The sequence below is a fragment of the Pagrus pagrus genome (genome assembly GCF_965226575.1).
Source record: "Pagrus pagrus genome assembly, chromosome: 5".
NCBI lineage: Eukaryota > Metazoa > Chordata > Actinopteri > Spariformes > Sparidae > Pagrus > Pagrus pagrus.
In genome coordinates, this window is record NC_140189.1 from 1,292,000 (window position 1) to 1,309,624 (window position 17,625).

Genomic DNA, 17,625 nt, shown 5'->3' on the forward strand with positions numbered 1-17,625 from the left:
CATAACAACATGGGCGATTCTACTGGCCGTTCATGAAGGGAGAGATAGAGGACTACATAACCTGAAAGTGACATTGTATTCAGTAGAAAAAAACGACCTGTCATCAAAGAGTGCCTATGGGCAGTGTTACATCAAACTCGCCCCTTGAACTACTGTGCAATAACTTCCTACACCTAGAAGCCTGTCGGGTGGCTGGGAGTACATCCTGGTGGTGGTAGATCATTTCTAGGTTCACACAGTCCTACCCCACATGGAACAAAGCTGGCAGGACAGCGGCTGACCAGCTCTTCAATGATTTCTTCCCCCAGGTTCGCTATCCAGCTAAACTCCTCCATGACCAGGGCCAGGAGTGTGAGAACCAGTTGTTCAAAAGACTCCGACAGCTATCTGGTGTTGGACACTCTAGAACCTCTCCATATCACCCCCAGGGTAATCCTGCCGAGAGGCTGAATCTCACCCTATTGCAAATACTTCTGACCCTTGGAGAGAAAGAAAGGGAGAATAGGAAAGACAATTTGCCCCCAATTATCCATGCCTACAATTGCCCAAATCAAGAGGTACCTCAAACTTCTAAGGGCTATGTGGAGAAAATGGCAGGACAAATGATTGAGGCATATCAAATAGCGAATGCTAACAGCCACCAGTCAAGCTCCAAGGGGAAGGAATACTATGATAGGCGGTGCAAAGGCGTTACCCTGCAGCCTGGGGACAGGCAACGTTTACAAAGTAAGTCCAGAATCAGGAGGCCGCCCCCTTTACACCCTGCACCAGAACCTGCTGCTACAGGTAATGACTTATCAGTAGAGCCACCCCAGAGCCCCGTTGCTAACACCCCTAAGTCAGACAGAAGGACGGAGAAGTCCTCATAGACCTTGCAGACCACAGGATCTCCACAGATCTCTGATCCAAGTGACTCTGAAGAAGAGGAAGGTATTTCTCATTACTGGCTACATACACCGATCAGGCATAACATTATGACCACCTGCCTAATATTGTGAAGTTTCCCCTTGTGCAGCCAAAACAGCTCTGACCTGTCAAGACATGGACTTAAGACCTCTGAGGGTGTCCTGTGGTATCTGTCACCAGGGCGTTTTATAGTGGATCCTCTGGGTCCTGTATGTTGGCGGGTGGGGCCTCCATGGATCAATCTTACAGATGCTCAATCAGATTGGGATCTGGGGAATTTGGAGGCCCGGTCAACACCTTGGGCCCTTTATTGTGTTCCTCGAGCTGTTCCTGAGCAGTGTTTGCGGTGTGTCAGGGCACATCGTCCTGCTGGGGGGCCACTGCCATCGGGTAGTGTTGTTGTGATGAGGGGGTGTACTTGGTCCACAACAGTGTTTGGATGGGTGGTGCGTGTCAAGTGGCATTTGCATGAATGCCAGCACCCAAGGTTTCCCAGCAGAACATTGCATTGTGATGAGATGATCAATTTTATTCACGTCACCTGTCAGTGGTGTTAATGTTGTGGCTGATTGGTGTATATACCAGTGCAGAACTCACATGGTGAGGGTAGCCTCCCAAATTAGAGTTACTCGCGAGCTACAAAACAAACCTGGACTGAATGAGTTGCACCTTCGAGAGACAATCCATGCTGACCTGGAACAAGAAATGGAAAATGTCTTGGAACAGGAACCAGAGATACATATTGAGAATGAACTTGACATGGACCAGCCGCAGTCTGACATTGACCAATAGATACCTCAGGTAGCCATCCAGGTGGAGGATGCTCAAGAATCTCATCCTGTCCATCATGTCCCCCTGAGGCAGTCCACCAAAGAAAGACTGCCCTGGCCATGTGTTCACTTATCCATTCCTTGCCCAACCAGTTTACCAGCTACATCACACACTGAATGCCATCGAGGCTAATCCCCATCCCCAAACCTTCCAGTCCAAAGCCATCACCCCATACTCATACCCCTCACCACCTGTCACATATCCAATTTGTTTCTGAACTACTGAAAGAAAGACAATTACGTTCACACGCACAAAATATGCACACATAAACATTGATATACACTTTTCATATACACATTCATATATAACATTTTATTCCTGTTTTGAAGATGGTTAAAATATACAAACACTGTTCAGAGTGAGATGGTTTACTTGAAATTTAAATTTTTGGGTCATACAGGTCATACAGGTCAGGTTTTTCTTTGTGGGGGAGTGTGTGGTACACTCAAAATGTGTAAAAACTTTTGTATTTTTGGTAATATTGTTTATCATTATTCTAAGCCTTTTTTGTCTATTTATAAAAACAAAACACTTAAGTATTAAGCCTAAGAATCGAAATGCTTCTTTCCACAATTTATGTGAGAGGAAGCCTTAGTTAATGAGGAAAGAGAAGAGCGGAACTAATGAGCATAGCTGGTGTTACGCCTAGGTTCCTTACAGCAAGGGTATCCGCCTCTCCCCAGAGGAAAATTGCGAAGAATACAGTGAAAACCACCAATAATAACTCCCAACGTAAAACTTAATGTAGCGCGAGTGTATTGAGGTTTGTTGACGGATTTGAGTGTTTTCTTAAGGAGTTTTAAAAAGTGCAGGAAAGTAAAACTGCTTACCACGGTTAATGGCGGTGCCCGCATTGCCGACGACTTAATTTGCATACGATGTTTACATTTGTATAGGTGTTAAACACATTGTTAACATGGTTGTGAACATTTCTAACCATTTTATTTGATGCTGGGGCCCTGAACATTTGGCATACATGTTGATATTTTGTTATTTACTCGGATGTTTCAAAGATTTATGAAGAAGTGCAGAAAAGCACTAAGTTAAAACTAAAGGTTCAAACTGTGAATTTTGTGAATTTGAGCTTAACTGTTGTTTTGAATGAAGAAGCTTTCCCTATCTGACATGTTTGATGTTTTTGTAAGAACAGTTTCATACTACAGTTAGTGGGTTTAAAGGATTGGTATGTAATTTTATACTGCTGATGAAAGGCACTTGGGGAAAAAAAGGGTCATTTAAAGAGTGTGGTGAAACTGACAATGAGCAAAAGGAGATGAACCATACTAATGAACTTTATTGAAACAAGGCATGAACAGTGAATTTAACAATGGACATTTAAACAAAAAAAGGACGCTCATTTACAAGGGATAGTTTCATGTATATGCATTATGTTTTGGTTTTTGGTTTGTCTTCATTCCTATGGACTTTCACCAGTGTTTATCAGGAATCTGAACAGCACTGAACCAAAAACAAGTTGTTGCTGAGGTACCTACCTTGTGGAGACACAGAACATATGCTTTAAAGCTGCATTTATCGTGAGTTTTGTGGACCGCTGACTCTTGTTTGCTAATTTATATTGATAATTGTTATTATTAAAATTATTATTACTAATTACTATTGGTAATTATTAATTGCTAATTGCTAATAAGCAAACCTGCCCTACCAGTGTAGCCAATTCTCAATTATTTCTTAAGTGTCTTCCTGTCCAAACTTTCTCACAGTATTGTGCAGCAGGTGTGATTGGTGAATGAACCCTGAATTAAACTCATTAAGTGGAGGACAGGACAAAGACAAAAACACAGGAGAGGAAAGACTAACAGTTTAGTTGTGGTACAAATCTTTTTAACTGGCATCATGTTCATTCAGAGCAAGAAACACAAAACAAATATAAACCAAAACACTGAACTAGAGAATGCTAGAAAAAACGAGTAAATATTGTGTCAATAATACATGATGAAAACTGGATTTGGCTGATAGAAAGGCAATATTAAGCTGAAGAATTTATTGATAAATGAGATCAAAAGAAAGGAAGGTTTTATTTTCTGATCGCTGATCATTTTTCATAGTGTGTCAGAAGCTGCACATGTAGTCAGAAAAAGCAGAACACATCTTTCAGGAGGATGTGGGTACCTCTGGCGAATGATCACATTTTAAACAAGCTTCGCCTTAAAGGAATAGTTCACTCTAGAACAAAATTCAGTCATTATCGACTCACCCTCATGCTGATGAGAAGTCCGGTGTAGTTTCTTATTCCTCAAAGTGCAGCTGGAGACCCACGGGGGTACCCTCCGGCAGCAATAATCCATATAACGAGCGTTAATGGCGTCCGAGACGAAAAGGTCCATAAAACTACACAAAGACTTTGTAATATTCCTCCATACTGCTCGTCCACTGCAATCCAAGTGACCTTTTCGTCTCGGACGCCATTAACGCTCGTTATATGGCACTTTGAGGAATAAGAAACAACACCGGACTTCTCATCAGCATGAGGGTGAGCGGATAATGACTGAATTTCGTTCTAGAGTGAACTATTCCTTTAACAAGCACAAGTAAAATCATTCCAAATATATCAGTGTTCAAACAATGTTTGATTATTATTTCAATCATGTTAATCTCTTCATTACTCTGTGTGCACAATCAATAAATTAAAACCTTTTCTGCTCTCAGTGCGAGAAAAGTTAACAAAGTCTGACAGAAAAACAGTCCACCTCATTTCACTTGAAGGCATATAAAGCTGGCTGGAGGTCAGTTAAGAGCATAGTTGAACTGGTTCGAGAACTTTTCATGTTTTCTGCTGTCAGCTTTACTCATCACCTGAGCTACTCTGCGCATGGTGCTCCTGGAAGGAAGGACAGAAAAGAGATCATTACAGACTGTATTGCACATACATTAAAAGGATATTTGGTTGATAAACATTTAGCTAATTAGCTGATTATGTTATTGAAGAAATGTGACTGTTGGACATTTTCAAGGTGGATTACAACACATACAGACCCCAGTGTTCTCTGTGTAATTCAAACACCAACACGTTTTGCTAAGTTTTGTTTATTATAAAGAATAAACACTTAAACATAACAATAAACAGTACATAATATAAATATAATTAGGCAAATGAATAAATATTTCAGCAGTCAGAGAGACATTGTTTTGGAGAATGATGGTTTCTATTTAAGTTGTGCTTTTCGCCAACATACATATCACATGCAGAGACTTTTTTTGCTTAGTTAGATTCATCGTCATCTTTTTTTGTTAATTTTTGGGCTAATGCTATCAGTGTGATTTGACCAACTGCCTGACTTCCTGTTAAAAAAAAAATCATCTCTAAAAATCAAATACGTTGTAAATGTGATTAAACATATGAACGTAAAATCATTTTGTTTCAAATTTGCTATGTTAACTTTTACTCAGACTTTAAGTTCATTCACATAACGTTTTTTTTATTTTGGATAAAGGCTGTGGCACAGGGGTAGAGCCAGCGTCTTGTTATTGGAAGGTCGCTGGTTCGATTCCCCTGGTCTGCATGTCGATGTGTCCTTGGGCAAGACACTGAACCCCAAACTGCTCCTGATGTGCTGCATGGTACCTTACATGGCAGCCACCGCCATCAGTGTATGAATTACTGTAGGTCGCTTTGGACAAAAGCGTCTGCTAAATGCAACATTAACATATACAGTATTTGCATATAGTAGGGCCCAAAAGTCTGAGAACACTAGTCAGGATACATTTGTTTTGAATGTAATACTGTTTTTTTTTTTTTTTTCATTATAAAAGGATAATATCAGCTTTACAGTTTTTAAGTCTTCTCACACAATTTTTGTGAAGCATATGATTTGTAATGAGACAAATTTGAACTTCGAAACACATTCAAAATAAAAATATCTTGACTAGTGGTCTCAGACTTTCTGACTGTACTGTATGCACATGCAGTCATGGTCACAAGTCTACATATACTTTTAAATAACATGTACTGTATATCATGGCAGTCGAGTTCCAATGATTTCTACAACTCTTTTTTCTTTGATGGAATGAGTGGAGCACATACTACTTTGTCGCAAAAAACATTCATGAAGTTTGGTTTAATAATGAATTTATTATAGGTCTTCTGAAAATGTGACCAAATTTGCTTGGTCAAAAATATACATACAGTAACTTAAACAATCAATTTTGGTGATTACAGAAAGTTGTGTGAGTCAAATTAGCTTGTAGCATGACCTCTCAACTTCTTCTGAGTGATTATGATTGATAACAGCTGATGACTTTTCTGGGCCCATTTAAATAGGGCTTGTTTGATACACCCATTAGACTTAGCCACAAACACTACAATGGGAAAGTCTAAGGTGCTCAGCATTGATCTGAAAGAGTCTTTATTGATTTGAACAAGTCAGGAAAGTCACTTGGAGCCATTTCAAAACAGGTACCAAAACCACCAAAGATGAAGTAATTAGAAGCTGCTGGAAGACAGGTGTCCACAGTCAAGTGTGTTTTGCATTGCCATGGCCTGTGAGGCTGCAGTGCAGGAAAGAAGCCCTTGCTCCAGACGTGACACCATAAAGCTCCACTGAAGTTTGCTGCTGATCACATGGACAAAGAAAAAAACCTTCATCTGTCGTCAGATGAAACACGAATTGAGTTGTTTGGAGGAGAGAAGGTGAGGCCTTTAACCCCAAGAACACCATACCTACTGTCAAGCTGCCAGTGGGTCTGGTGCTCTATGCATTATCATGCTGCAACATGAGGTGATGGTCGTGGATAAATGGCACAACAATGGGCCTCAGGATCCTGAACAGTGAAAACCGGGATTCATCCGTGAAGAGAACACCTCTCCAAAGTGCCAGACGCCATCGAATGTGAGCATTTGCCCACTCAAGTCAGTTACGACGACGAACTGCAGTCAGGTCGAGACCCCGATGAGGACGACAAGCATGCAGATGAGCTTCCCTGAGACGGTTTCTGACAGTTTGTGCAGAAATTCTTTGGTTATGCAAACCGATTGTTGCAGCAGCTGTCCGGGTGGCTGGTCTCAGACGATCTTGGAGGTGAACTGGGTGTGGAGGTCCTGGGCTGGTGTGGTTACACGTGGTCAGCGGTTGTGAGGCCGGTTGATGTACTGCCAAATTGTCTGAAACGCCTTTGGAGACGGCTTATGGTAGAGAAATGAACATTCAATTCACGGGCAACAGCTCTGGTGGACATTCCTGCAGTCAGCATGCCAATTGCACGCTCCCTCAAAACTTGCAACATCTCTGGCATTGTGCTGTGTGATAAAACTGAACATTTCAGAGTGGCCTTTTATTGTGGCCAGCCTAAGGCACACCTGTGCAATCATCATGCTGTCTAATCAGCATCTTGATATGCCACACCTGTGAGGTGGGATGGATTATCTCGGCAAAGGAGAAGTGCTTACGAACACAGATTTGGACAGATTTGTGAACAATATTTGAGGTTCAGCTCATGAAAAATGGGAGAAAAAACAAAAGTGTTGCGTTTATATTTTTGTTCAGTGTATAATAAAATTCATATTTGAACCAAACTTCATACACTTTTTTGTGACAAAGTAGTATGTGTTCCAATCATTCATCACAGAAAAAAAGGGAGTAGGAGAAATAATTTGAACTCAAGACTGCCATGATATACACTGCCTGGCCAAAAAAAAGGTCACAACCTGAATTTAACTAAGCAAACAGGTCAGAGCCTTCCATTAGATAATTACTGCAGTGATTAATATGTTTTAGCTGGCAACAAGTTATTTAATCCTAACTGATGCAGTGAGTAGCCTCTTATTTCTATTATTATAACCATGTCAGGAGACATATTCTGTGGTTGTGGAAAAGTTGTTACTCTGTTTCAGAAGGGACAAATTATTGGCCTGCATCAAGCAAAGAAAACAACTAAGGAGATTGCTGAAACTACTAAAATTGGGTTAAGAACTGTCCAAAGCGTTATTAAAACCTGGAAGGATAGTGGTGAACCATCATCTTCAAAGAAAAAATGTGGTCGGAAAAAAATCCTGAAAGATCACGATCGGAGATCGCTTAAACGTTTGGTGAAATCAATTTGTACAAAATCAACAGTAGAACTCACGGCTATGTTTAGCAGTGAAAGTAAGAGCACAATGTGAATAGAACTCAAGGGACTAAACAGCTGTGTAGCCTTATGAATACCACTTATCAGTGGGGCTAATCAGAAAAAATGGCTTCAGTTTGCTAGGGAGCATAAAGATTCGACTCTGGAGCAATGGAAAAAGGTCATGTGGTTTGATTTACCCTGTTCCAGAATCATGGGCGCATCAGGGTAAGAAGAGAGGTGAATAAAGTGATGCACCCATCGTGCCTAGTGCCTACCGTACAAGCCTGTAGGGGCAGTGATGATCTGGGGTTGATTCAGTTGGTCAGGTCTACGTTCAGCAATGTTATGTGCCCAAAAAATGCTTAGCTGACTACCTGAATATACTGAATGACCAGGCTTTTCCATTAATGGATTTTTTCTTCCCACATGGCATGGGCATATTCCAAGATGACAATGCCATGATTCATCGGGCTCAAGTTGTGAAAGAGTAGGTTAGGGCTAACCCTAACCATATGTTTTTTACAAGTGTATGTAAACTTTTGACCACGACTGTACTATACTGTGTCAAGTGGCATTCACATGAATGCCAGGACCCAAGGTTGAAAGTTAGCATAGGCATTCAGCTACTTTATATGTACCTATATATAGCATTGTCGTAAATAGTCATTCTACTGCTTTACTACTGTGGGACTGATAAAATATGTGTGTAGTTCATGTGGACAGTGAAGCATGTCGACTTCACTGTGTGAAGATTAAAGTTCAAATCAATGACAATGTTACTGTCACAGTTTTAAAAGAGCACTCCGCTGATTTTACAGATACAGGTTAGTTAATGCATCATGGAGAAAACTAGTCAACCTGTGAAAATATTTCTAGGATGTCTGTGGTTTTGAAGGGAGATTTCCAAAGTCTAGAAAAATACCTGATGACTCATCAAAATTATTTTGAGTTAGGTTTGAGACTTCAAATAATGGACAGAAACGGAGGACACAGAATTTAAAGATGAGGGCATTCCACAGTCAGGGAGGGTCAAATAAAGGATTAAAAGATGCTACTGAGTTGCATTATGGGAATTGTGGGATCGTGTGCTTCTGGGCACTGAGTCTATGGGCTAAAAAGGTCTGGATATCTCGCAAGTCGGAAGTGTAGGAAGTGCCGTACTTGTTGAATACTTTTTTCTCCAGCCTGGAGCGGGCTGTGTTGGCGGTCTGCTTCAGATCACTGAGATTTGGGAATTTCTTCTTCTTCCCTTTCCCTTTTTTATGCACCCTGTCAGAACCCAGGTCTTCTCCAGTTGCAGCCTCAATGTCTCGCATCAGCTCTGCATCATGCCAGTCTACAACACAAAGAAAAGAATCGTTAAAGTAAGAAGAAGTAAGAAGAAATTTTCCTATACCAGATACTTATTATGGCTCTTGGTAATTGGCACAAGAACATATTAAACTGTAGCTGTAGTCAAAGCTCAGTGGTTGTCATGTTGGGAAGCTCAGTCACCAGTCTGCCTGTGCTATTATACCCAGGCCTGAATGTCATATTTGAGCATGTGCTATGATACCGGATAAGCTTGTGTTTAGCTAGCTTTACTTTGAAAGCATTCCAAAGCTTTTCAGCGTCTGTTGCAACAGAGCTGTCCTGGATGGGTGACACCAATCTGCCATTTACAGTTATCATGAAGATGAAGCTCATAAAGCCATTATTTTTTGCTAGCTCTAGCATCCAGAAAAATCAAAAAAAAATTACTGATAGACTAAATTGCTCTTCAGTTCCACTGGATTATACAACAAACAGCAACAAACAAAAGGACAAAATGAGAACAACTGAACAAAAAAATGGAAATGATTCCTACAGAGATAAATATTAAGATTTTGTATGTTTATATTTTGTATATAATGAGATGTTTTGGAACCAGAAACAGAAATCTTGCTCAAAGAGAAGTCTTGTTCTGAACTCTTGCGAGATGTGAGTTGTTACAGGAAGACGATGGTGGAAACATGAGTCCGAGCTGGAGAGGAGGTGGAGTTTAATTGGAGGAACTGCCAGCAAGAATATTTTTCAAAGTAAAGGCTGAATATTTAACTGATTGTGACAATCTACATGAGGCAACAACTGCAACAACTCACCTCTCGCGAGATTTCAGAGCGAGACTTTACCTTGTGACCACGTGAGACTTACTTTCTGTAATGTTATTAGAATAATAACCTCAGCCCGTCAGTGGCAAAAACAGGCACTTTTAGTGGACATAACTGTGATGGTCGGCTTTGGCCCAAAGGATTATTTTGCGGCCATTGGCGCCATGTTGTTGCTGCCAGGTGAGGTGATCTACTGGACCAATTTCAAAACTTTTGGTAAGTATGAATAATTTATGTAGCAACATGTAAATATATAGGGCCCAGGTTTAAAAGTAATGGGATTCCCCTTCAATTTTTCCCTGAGTTTTGGCTGCTCATAACATCAAAGATGGTAATTAAAATATGGAGCAAAACGATTTATACTTTTATTTACTTAAAGCAACACTAGGTAGTTTTTTGACCTTAAAATAATGTTTCTAAACTCAGTTAAGTGGTAGATAAACGGTTAATAGGATGAATGGTGACCTCTCTGCACCCTGAGGGGGGTCGCGCTGGCAGAAACTGCACTGTGTAACTTCTCAGAGCGGGTAGGAACCTATCTGATGTAAAGGCATCTAGTGCGACCTGCTTTATGACATACGTCAAACGTTTATTTGTCGGTGGATTTAGCCAGCAGCTACTTGGATTTTTTGTAAACCAACGCCATGGCCGAGCCAGCGAATAAAGCAGGGAGGGAATTGTCTGAGGAGTCCAAAAACATAGTTATATTTTCAGACGTTACTAAACACATTCACGCCCAAGCGTCGTGTTTTGGAGGTAACTTAGTCGGTGCAATCACTATAACCAACCTTGTATAAGAATAGTTCTAGCATGCTAATGTGCTGTGTAGCCTATATGCTAACAAACTACCAACTGCTATCTCTATCTAGCTTGTTGTTGGCACTCGAGTGAGGTTTTTTCAGACGATTTCGTGATTCGCCGGCTCCGTCAACAAATTCACGTGTATTCATTTTCCCCAGGGATGCTCGTACAGGGATAGTATTTAGGACACTGGTAACAGATAATTGCACTTCTCAACCAGCTGGGGGTAGTAATGAGTCCAAATTACCTAGTGTTGCTTACAAGTAACTGTGTGATTAAAACTAATCACTGCTTTTATAAAAATACTGAGAAAAAAATCTACATTATGTGCCAAACTGAACACAGGGCAGTGACAAAGTGAAAATTAAGACTGAAGCACACAATACAGGAAAGTCCAGAAGCCATGCAACAGTTTGCTAAAACTGATTTTTTATTTACTTTTAACATAAAGTCTTGTTAATGGTAAGTGTAATGAAGTAATTACAGTTGATAACATAAATGAGCTCATTCTGCACAGTTTTACAGAGCATAAATCACAAACTGTGACATATAGATTCATTTGGATCCAATTCTGGTGTTAATGAAAAGTGTAATGTCATAATTCTGGGCGATAAAGTAAAAGTGGCTGTAATGCAGAGTAATTGTGGTCTACGCGAAGAGACAATTCTAGTTAATGATGTAGTGTGTTGGAATGAGAGATAAACCTGCAGTAATGCAAAGTAATTGCACTGTGATTATGATGGGTTTGAAGCTGTGCTCTGCACTCTGTCAAAACACTGACCCCAGCTCAGTGTGTGTATTTGTGGGGGGGGGGGGGTAATTAATCAGGGCTGACCCTGGGTCTGACTGGACCTTCAACTTTCCCTCATTACAAACGTGCACGCACGCACGCACACACACACACACACACACACACACACACACACACACACACACACACACACACACACACACACACACACAGGCAGAACAGAAATAATTGAAAAGCAGCTGGTGTATTTAGGAGAATCATTACAGCTAAAAGAGGAGCAGCTGCATTTGCATTGTGTGTCTTGGTGTGTGTCCTCTATTACTTTGATCTTGTGGTCTTAGAAGAGTTTGAGAGAAAAGGAAAATAAATATAGAGAATAAAAACATAGATGAAAGAAAAGAAATAAATTCATAAGAATTATAAACAGAAAAAAGGAAGGAAAGAAAGAAGAAGAAAGAGGAGACAGCAAAGAGAAAAAGACAGTCCTCTGAATTTAATCAATGTTGCAGCAGGGCTCTTTCCTCTGTCAACACCTCTCAGTCCTTCCAGATGTGTGTGCGCGCGCGCGCACGCATGCATAGGGACAGGGGCCAGACCACACACACACACATCCACAAAGGCATCTAGGGTCTTTGGTTATTCAGACGTCTCTCAGCTATGCAACACTAAGCACAAGGACCCAGAGTGTGTGTGTGCGAGAGAATGAATCTAGAGTGAAGTGGAGCATCAATTCCAGTCTGTCAGTGAGCTGCTTGGACTCCTATGTTTGGTATTACTGCCTGTGTGTTTGATTCAGAATCCGTCAACGCACGCACGCTCTTATCTTAACTAAATGCAAGTTAAGATAAGATAGCAGTAAAGGTAAACAAGAAAAATTGTGATTGTGGAGGTCCAAGTATTTTCTACCTCTAGGATTCTATGTGCATTTTGACTGCTTCAGTACCACAGATTACGAGCTATTACAAGAGAAGACAGATTAGTAGCACTTTTCAGATACTGATAAAGGACAACAGGACAGCGGCCTGCATTGCACTGTACTGTGTTTTACAGTGACTTAAAAAGGCAATAAAGCTTGTCTTCCTTTGGTAAAAGAGAGAAACTTGAATTCGGAAGTTTGTTTCTCTTTTTGTTTCTGTTTATTCTTATTAGTAAGGAAAATAGGTGTAAAAATATCAAATTTCTTGACAATTTCTGTTTGTTATTTTACTTAATAGACTAAGTGGCCCTTCTACTAAGTAGTAGTAGTGTAATGATCACATTCCTCTGCATTTCAGTCTGTGATGCTGTTAACTTTCTCTTCAGGAGGGTGCAGACAGCCATGAGCTTCCTTTGATGGATTGCACCACCTGCTTCTTTTCATCTGTCAGTGAGCAGCTTCATCAGGTGGTTCATGCTATCCCCCAGCTGCAGTACTGACTCCAGTAGGAGTGACTAGCTTAGCAACAATGACCAGATCCCTCACCAGCTTCCGACCCACTGTGTTCAATTAACCACAGTTGAAGCACCTCTGCTAGGACTTTTGTTTTGATGCTTTGCATTTGCTATAAAGCTGTGTTTATAATGTGCAGCCATCAAAACAATACAGGCATTTACAATTCACTACGAGGTTAACAAAGCAAAAACCTTTATGTTTGACGACAGAGGGTCCCTAACTATGAGAACTGGAGTACATATTCAGTAAATGTGTGACCTAATCTGTATATGTTTGTATGTTAGTGTTTGACTGAATATGTAATAGTTGAGGCACCTTTGGCAGCGATTACAGTAATGAGTCTTCTTGGGTATGATGCAACAAGCTTTGCACACCTGGATTTGGGGATTTTCTGCCATTCTTCTCTACAGATCCTCCTATGGGTCAGGTTGGATGGGGACCATCGGTGGACAGTCATTTTCAGGTCTGTCCAGAGATGTTCGATTGGGTTCGAGTCAGGGCTCTGGCTGGGCCACTCAAGGACATTTAAAGAGTTGTCCCTAAGCCACTCCTGCGTTGTCTTGGCTGTGTGCTTAGGGTCATTGTTTTGTTGGAAGGTGAACCTTCGGCCCAGTCTGAGGTCCTGAGCGCTCTAGGCCAGGTTTTCATAAAGGACATCTCTGTACTTTGCTCCATTCAGCTTTCCCTCAATCCTGATCAGTCACCCAGTCCCTGCCGCTGAAAAACACCCCCAAAGCATGATGCTGCCACTACCATGCTTCACCGTTGGGATGGTATTGGGCACTTGATGATTGGTGCCTGGTTTCCTCCAGACATGACGCTTGGAATTGAGGCCAAACTGTTCAATCTTGATTTCATCAGACCAGAGAATCTTGTTTCTCCCTAAAGGTGTTTTTTTGCTAAGTTGGCTGTCATGCGTCTTTCACTGAGAAAAGGCTTCTGTCTGGCCACTCTGCCATAAAGCCCAGATCAGTGGAGTGTTGCAGTGATGGTTGTCTTTTTGGAACTTTCTCCCATCTCCACACAGGATCTCTAGAGCTCAGCCAGAGTGACCATCTGGTTCTTGGTCACCTCTCTTACCAAGGTCCTTCTACCCAATTGCTCAGTTTTGCTGGGTGGCCAGCTCTAGGATGAGTCCTGGTTGTTCCAAACGTCTTCCATTTAAGAATTAAAGCCACTGTGCTCTTGGGGACCTTCAACGAAGCAGAACATTTTTGTAGCCTTGTTCAGAACTGTGCCTCGACACAATCCTGTCTTTGAGCTCTGCAGGCAGCTCCTTTAACCTCATGGCTGGGTTTTTACTCAATATAAGGTCTCACAGCTGACAATGTATGTCAGACAGGTGTGTGCCTTTTCAAATCATGTCGAATACATTTAATTTACCACAGGTGGACACCAGTCAAGGTGGAGAAACATCTCAAAGATGATCAGGAGGCACCTGAGCTAAAGTTCAGGTGTCATAGGAAAGGGTCTGAATTTCAGTTTTTTCTTTTTAAGAATGTGCAAAAATCTCTAAAAATGTGTGTGTGTGTGTGTGTGTGTGTGTGTGTGTGTGTGTGTGTGTGTGTGTGTGTGTGTGTGAGTGAGTGAGTGAGTGTGAGTGTCTAGGTGAGATTGGCTTCTGGATCAATAGTGTCGTTAACAAAAGATGCCATTTCAACTGCATGCCATGCTACACACACACACACACACAAACACACGCAGGGTAACAACTTTTATCATCATCTCAGACAACTACTTTCTAAAAGAAACCACATCTGCAAGAGAATAGAAGCGATGTAAAAATAAGCTAAACAAGAGTATTGGCGGGACTTTCAATGCTGGAGACAGCTGTGGGCAAGTAAAAAGTTTCAGTCGCAAAGTTTCTTTAGACTGGTAAGTAACATCTAAAGTTGTCTGTTTGTTGAAACATGTCTTTAGTGTAACTAATGACAACACAAACTGTAACACTTAGCGTGATGTGCCTGCTTCCTGTTACTGTGGCGTTGCTAAAACTGAGCTAAGTAAGCTATAATGTAAACTACCATCATGAAAATCATAAGATAGCAGTCTTATTTTGACCGGCTGTTGGAGGTTCATCAGTTTGGTTGAGTTTTTGGTATTCTTGCTCTGCTGTAAGTGATTAATTGCCTTTATTTACAACAGATGACTGAAAATTGTGACTGTATGGACCCAGTAGTAGACAGACTATTATAATTCAGTTCATCATATTGTAACTTCTTGGCATTAAGGTTATGAGATGAGGCAAGATTTGAGGTTGGGAAACTTACAAGGTTTATTACAGGTGTCTAACTGTAGAAATTACAGGGGTTAGATGTGTATAGTTAGTACAGGAATGAACAAGGGGCAGCTCCAGCTTCTACCCCCATGAAGAAATGACCAGGGCCTGCAGAGCTGGAACATCCTGCTGTATTAAGCTGAAAGTCTACAGTGCCTGAAGAACTTGCTCATTTGTACTTTGTAAACCGTGTGCCCTGTGAAAACCATGTGGCTGTCTGATGAACACGGTTATTCTCTGCACTGCATTCTCCGCTATATGACAAAATAAAATCATTAGTTTTGAACACAACTGTTCTTTACTTTCTTACTGACAGAGGGCAGATGGCTATCTTACATGTGCAGAGGGCTTTATAAAAAACATTCAAAACACTACAGTGTTCACACTGTATATCTAAGCTTGATCATATCATTGCTCACAATGTATAATAAACACAGTCCAAACATGTTCTAATAAAAACAATGTGTCTGAACTAAACTAATTGCCCTGCCACACCTTTGTTGCTAACCCTAACCCTAACCCAGCTAAAGTGGATCAACAAGTAATGTACGGAGACAGAAGTCAGCTAACAGATGTCAGCTAAGTGGATGTCTGTTAGTGGACATCGTTGACCATCATCCCATGACATCCAAAGAGATATATACATATATACATATACATAAGGGGAAAGTAGAAACAGCAGCGCAGTTGTTAGTCCCACAGCAAGAAGGACATGGGTTCGAGACCTGGCTGGGGCAGGGCCTTTCAGTGCAGTGTTTGCATGTGTCTGCGTGGGTTGTTTCAGGGTACTCTGGCTTCCTCCCACAATCCAAAGATATGCAAAAAAAAGTTAGGTTCATCGGTTACTCTAACTCGTTCGTAGGTGTGAATGTGAGCTTGAATGGTTGGTTGGTCCCTATATGTCACTTATCCAGGGTGTATCTTGCAGTTGCCCAATGTCAGCTGGGATCAGCTCCAGCCCCCCCGTGACCCTGAAAAGGATTTCAGATGATGGATAACAATAATAAAATTTCAATGCAAATGGATTTTGGTAGATTAGTAAATCAATTAATAAACATTCTAAACTTTAAAAGGAGTTGATATTTGAAGCTTGTAGTACTCTGATGGTTAGAAAATTCCTTGCTGCATAAGTTGCACAAAACAGTGCTCCTGTCAATAGTTCCATCGTGAATAAATTACCAATTGGTGCGAACACTGTAATTATTATAGAGTGCTGTGATTCATGTTTGTAATGATTCATTAATATAATACATTTAATTAAGGCTACTGACTGCTACTTAATTTGTGACTTTGGGTGAACGTTAAAGACTAAAATAGTGTTGTTACCGTGATGAGTCTGACTGGTAGAAAGACTTGATTTACATTCAACTTGTACTTTATTGCTCTGTTGTCATGACAACAGCACCACTCCACTGTTATCCAATGTAAAAATCCTTCAAGTTTATTTACCATTCTCTCTCTTAAAGTTGCAATCTCAAAGACTTCCAGAAGTGGCAATTGTTGGTGTATTTATGGACCTCACTACTTCCCAGAGATCCAGTGTTGCCTGAGTGATGTCAGTTGGCAGCTTTGCCACGCCTCCATAACAACATCACATGAAAGCGATTTGCACCTTTTTTGAAAGTTTCATCGTCCACTGTTATCAGTCTTTTCTCTGTTTGTTCGGCTGTTATGTCGCGTGCCAACCACCAACTCTCTCTGGCAGACCAACCACTGCTGGGTGAACATGTCACTAACTGTTTTCTGGGAAAGTCGCCACCTACACCCAGCGTACATCTTTGGTATTACAGCAAATGCAAGGGCTTTCATCAGTGGGCCATAGGCTCAATTATCATTGTGTTATCTCATTCAGCAATAGATGGTGACAGATATTTATTTACATGAAAATCTTTGAGATTGTCGTCACGTTTGGTGCATGTTTGGTGCAGGAAGAAACGGTAAAAACGGGCTATTCTAAGGAAAGTGCTTGCAAGCAAAAAAACATGGCTACCCCTATTTTTCCTATTGGTGGAAAAATGCACCATGTCAACCAATCAAAAAATGGCATTTGGTTGCCGAGGAACAGGGGAAAGTTGTCTGAGTGACAGTGGCGAAAGAGAGACAGTGATAGCGAGCAGCTAGCAATAGTGAGTTTTGAGATTTGAGAGATTTGTGACATTTAGTGTGTTTAGTGTGTAGTGTAGTCGTTTTTTGTTTTGTGTGTCAAAACAATGAGGCAACTACTGAAAGTGGAGTGGGCAGTGCAGCTCTTCTTTGAGCTGGAAGGAGCTGAGGGAGACGCGGAGCCAGTCTGAGCCAGAGAGAGGACTTTGACGATGAAGTGGGTGATCCAATTTTTGTTTTGGTGACATCCTGGAAGTGTCAGGCCTGTTATGTGCCTCTCTGTCTTGTGGTGGACAGGAACTGTTTTTTGGAGTGGCACAAATAATTT

General features: G+C 41.1%; 1 protein-coding gene across 1 annotated transcript in view; it reads right to left on the bottom strand.

The window, feature by feature from the left end:
* Positions 1-3,013: 3,013 nt before the first annotated feature.
* Positions 3,014-17,625, bottom strand: part of uvssa (UV-stimulated scaffold protein A) — a 109,439-nt gene continuing 94,827 nt past the window's right edge. The window contains exons 14-15 of the mRNA XM_084352856.1: positions 8,965-9,139; positions 3,014-4,576 (exon numbers count right to left, since the gene is read on the bottom strand). Of these exons, the coding sequence (XP_084208982.1) occupies positions 4,483-4,576; positions 8,965-9,139 (269 nt within the window). The 3' untranslated portion in view covers positions 3,014-4,482. The remainder of the gene's footprint in view (positions 4,577-8,964; positions 9,140-17,625) is intronic.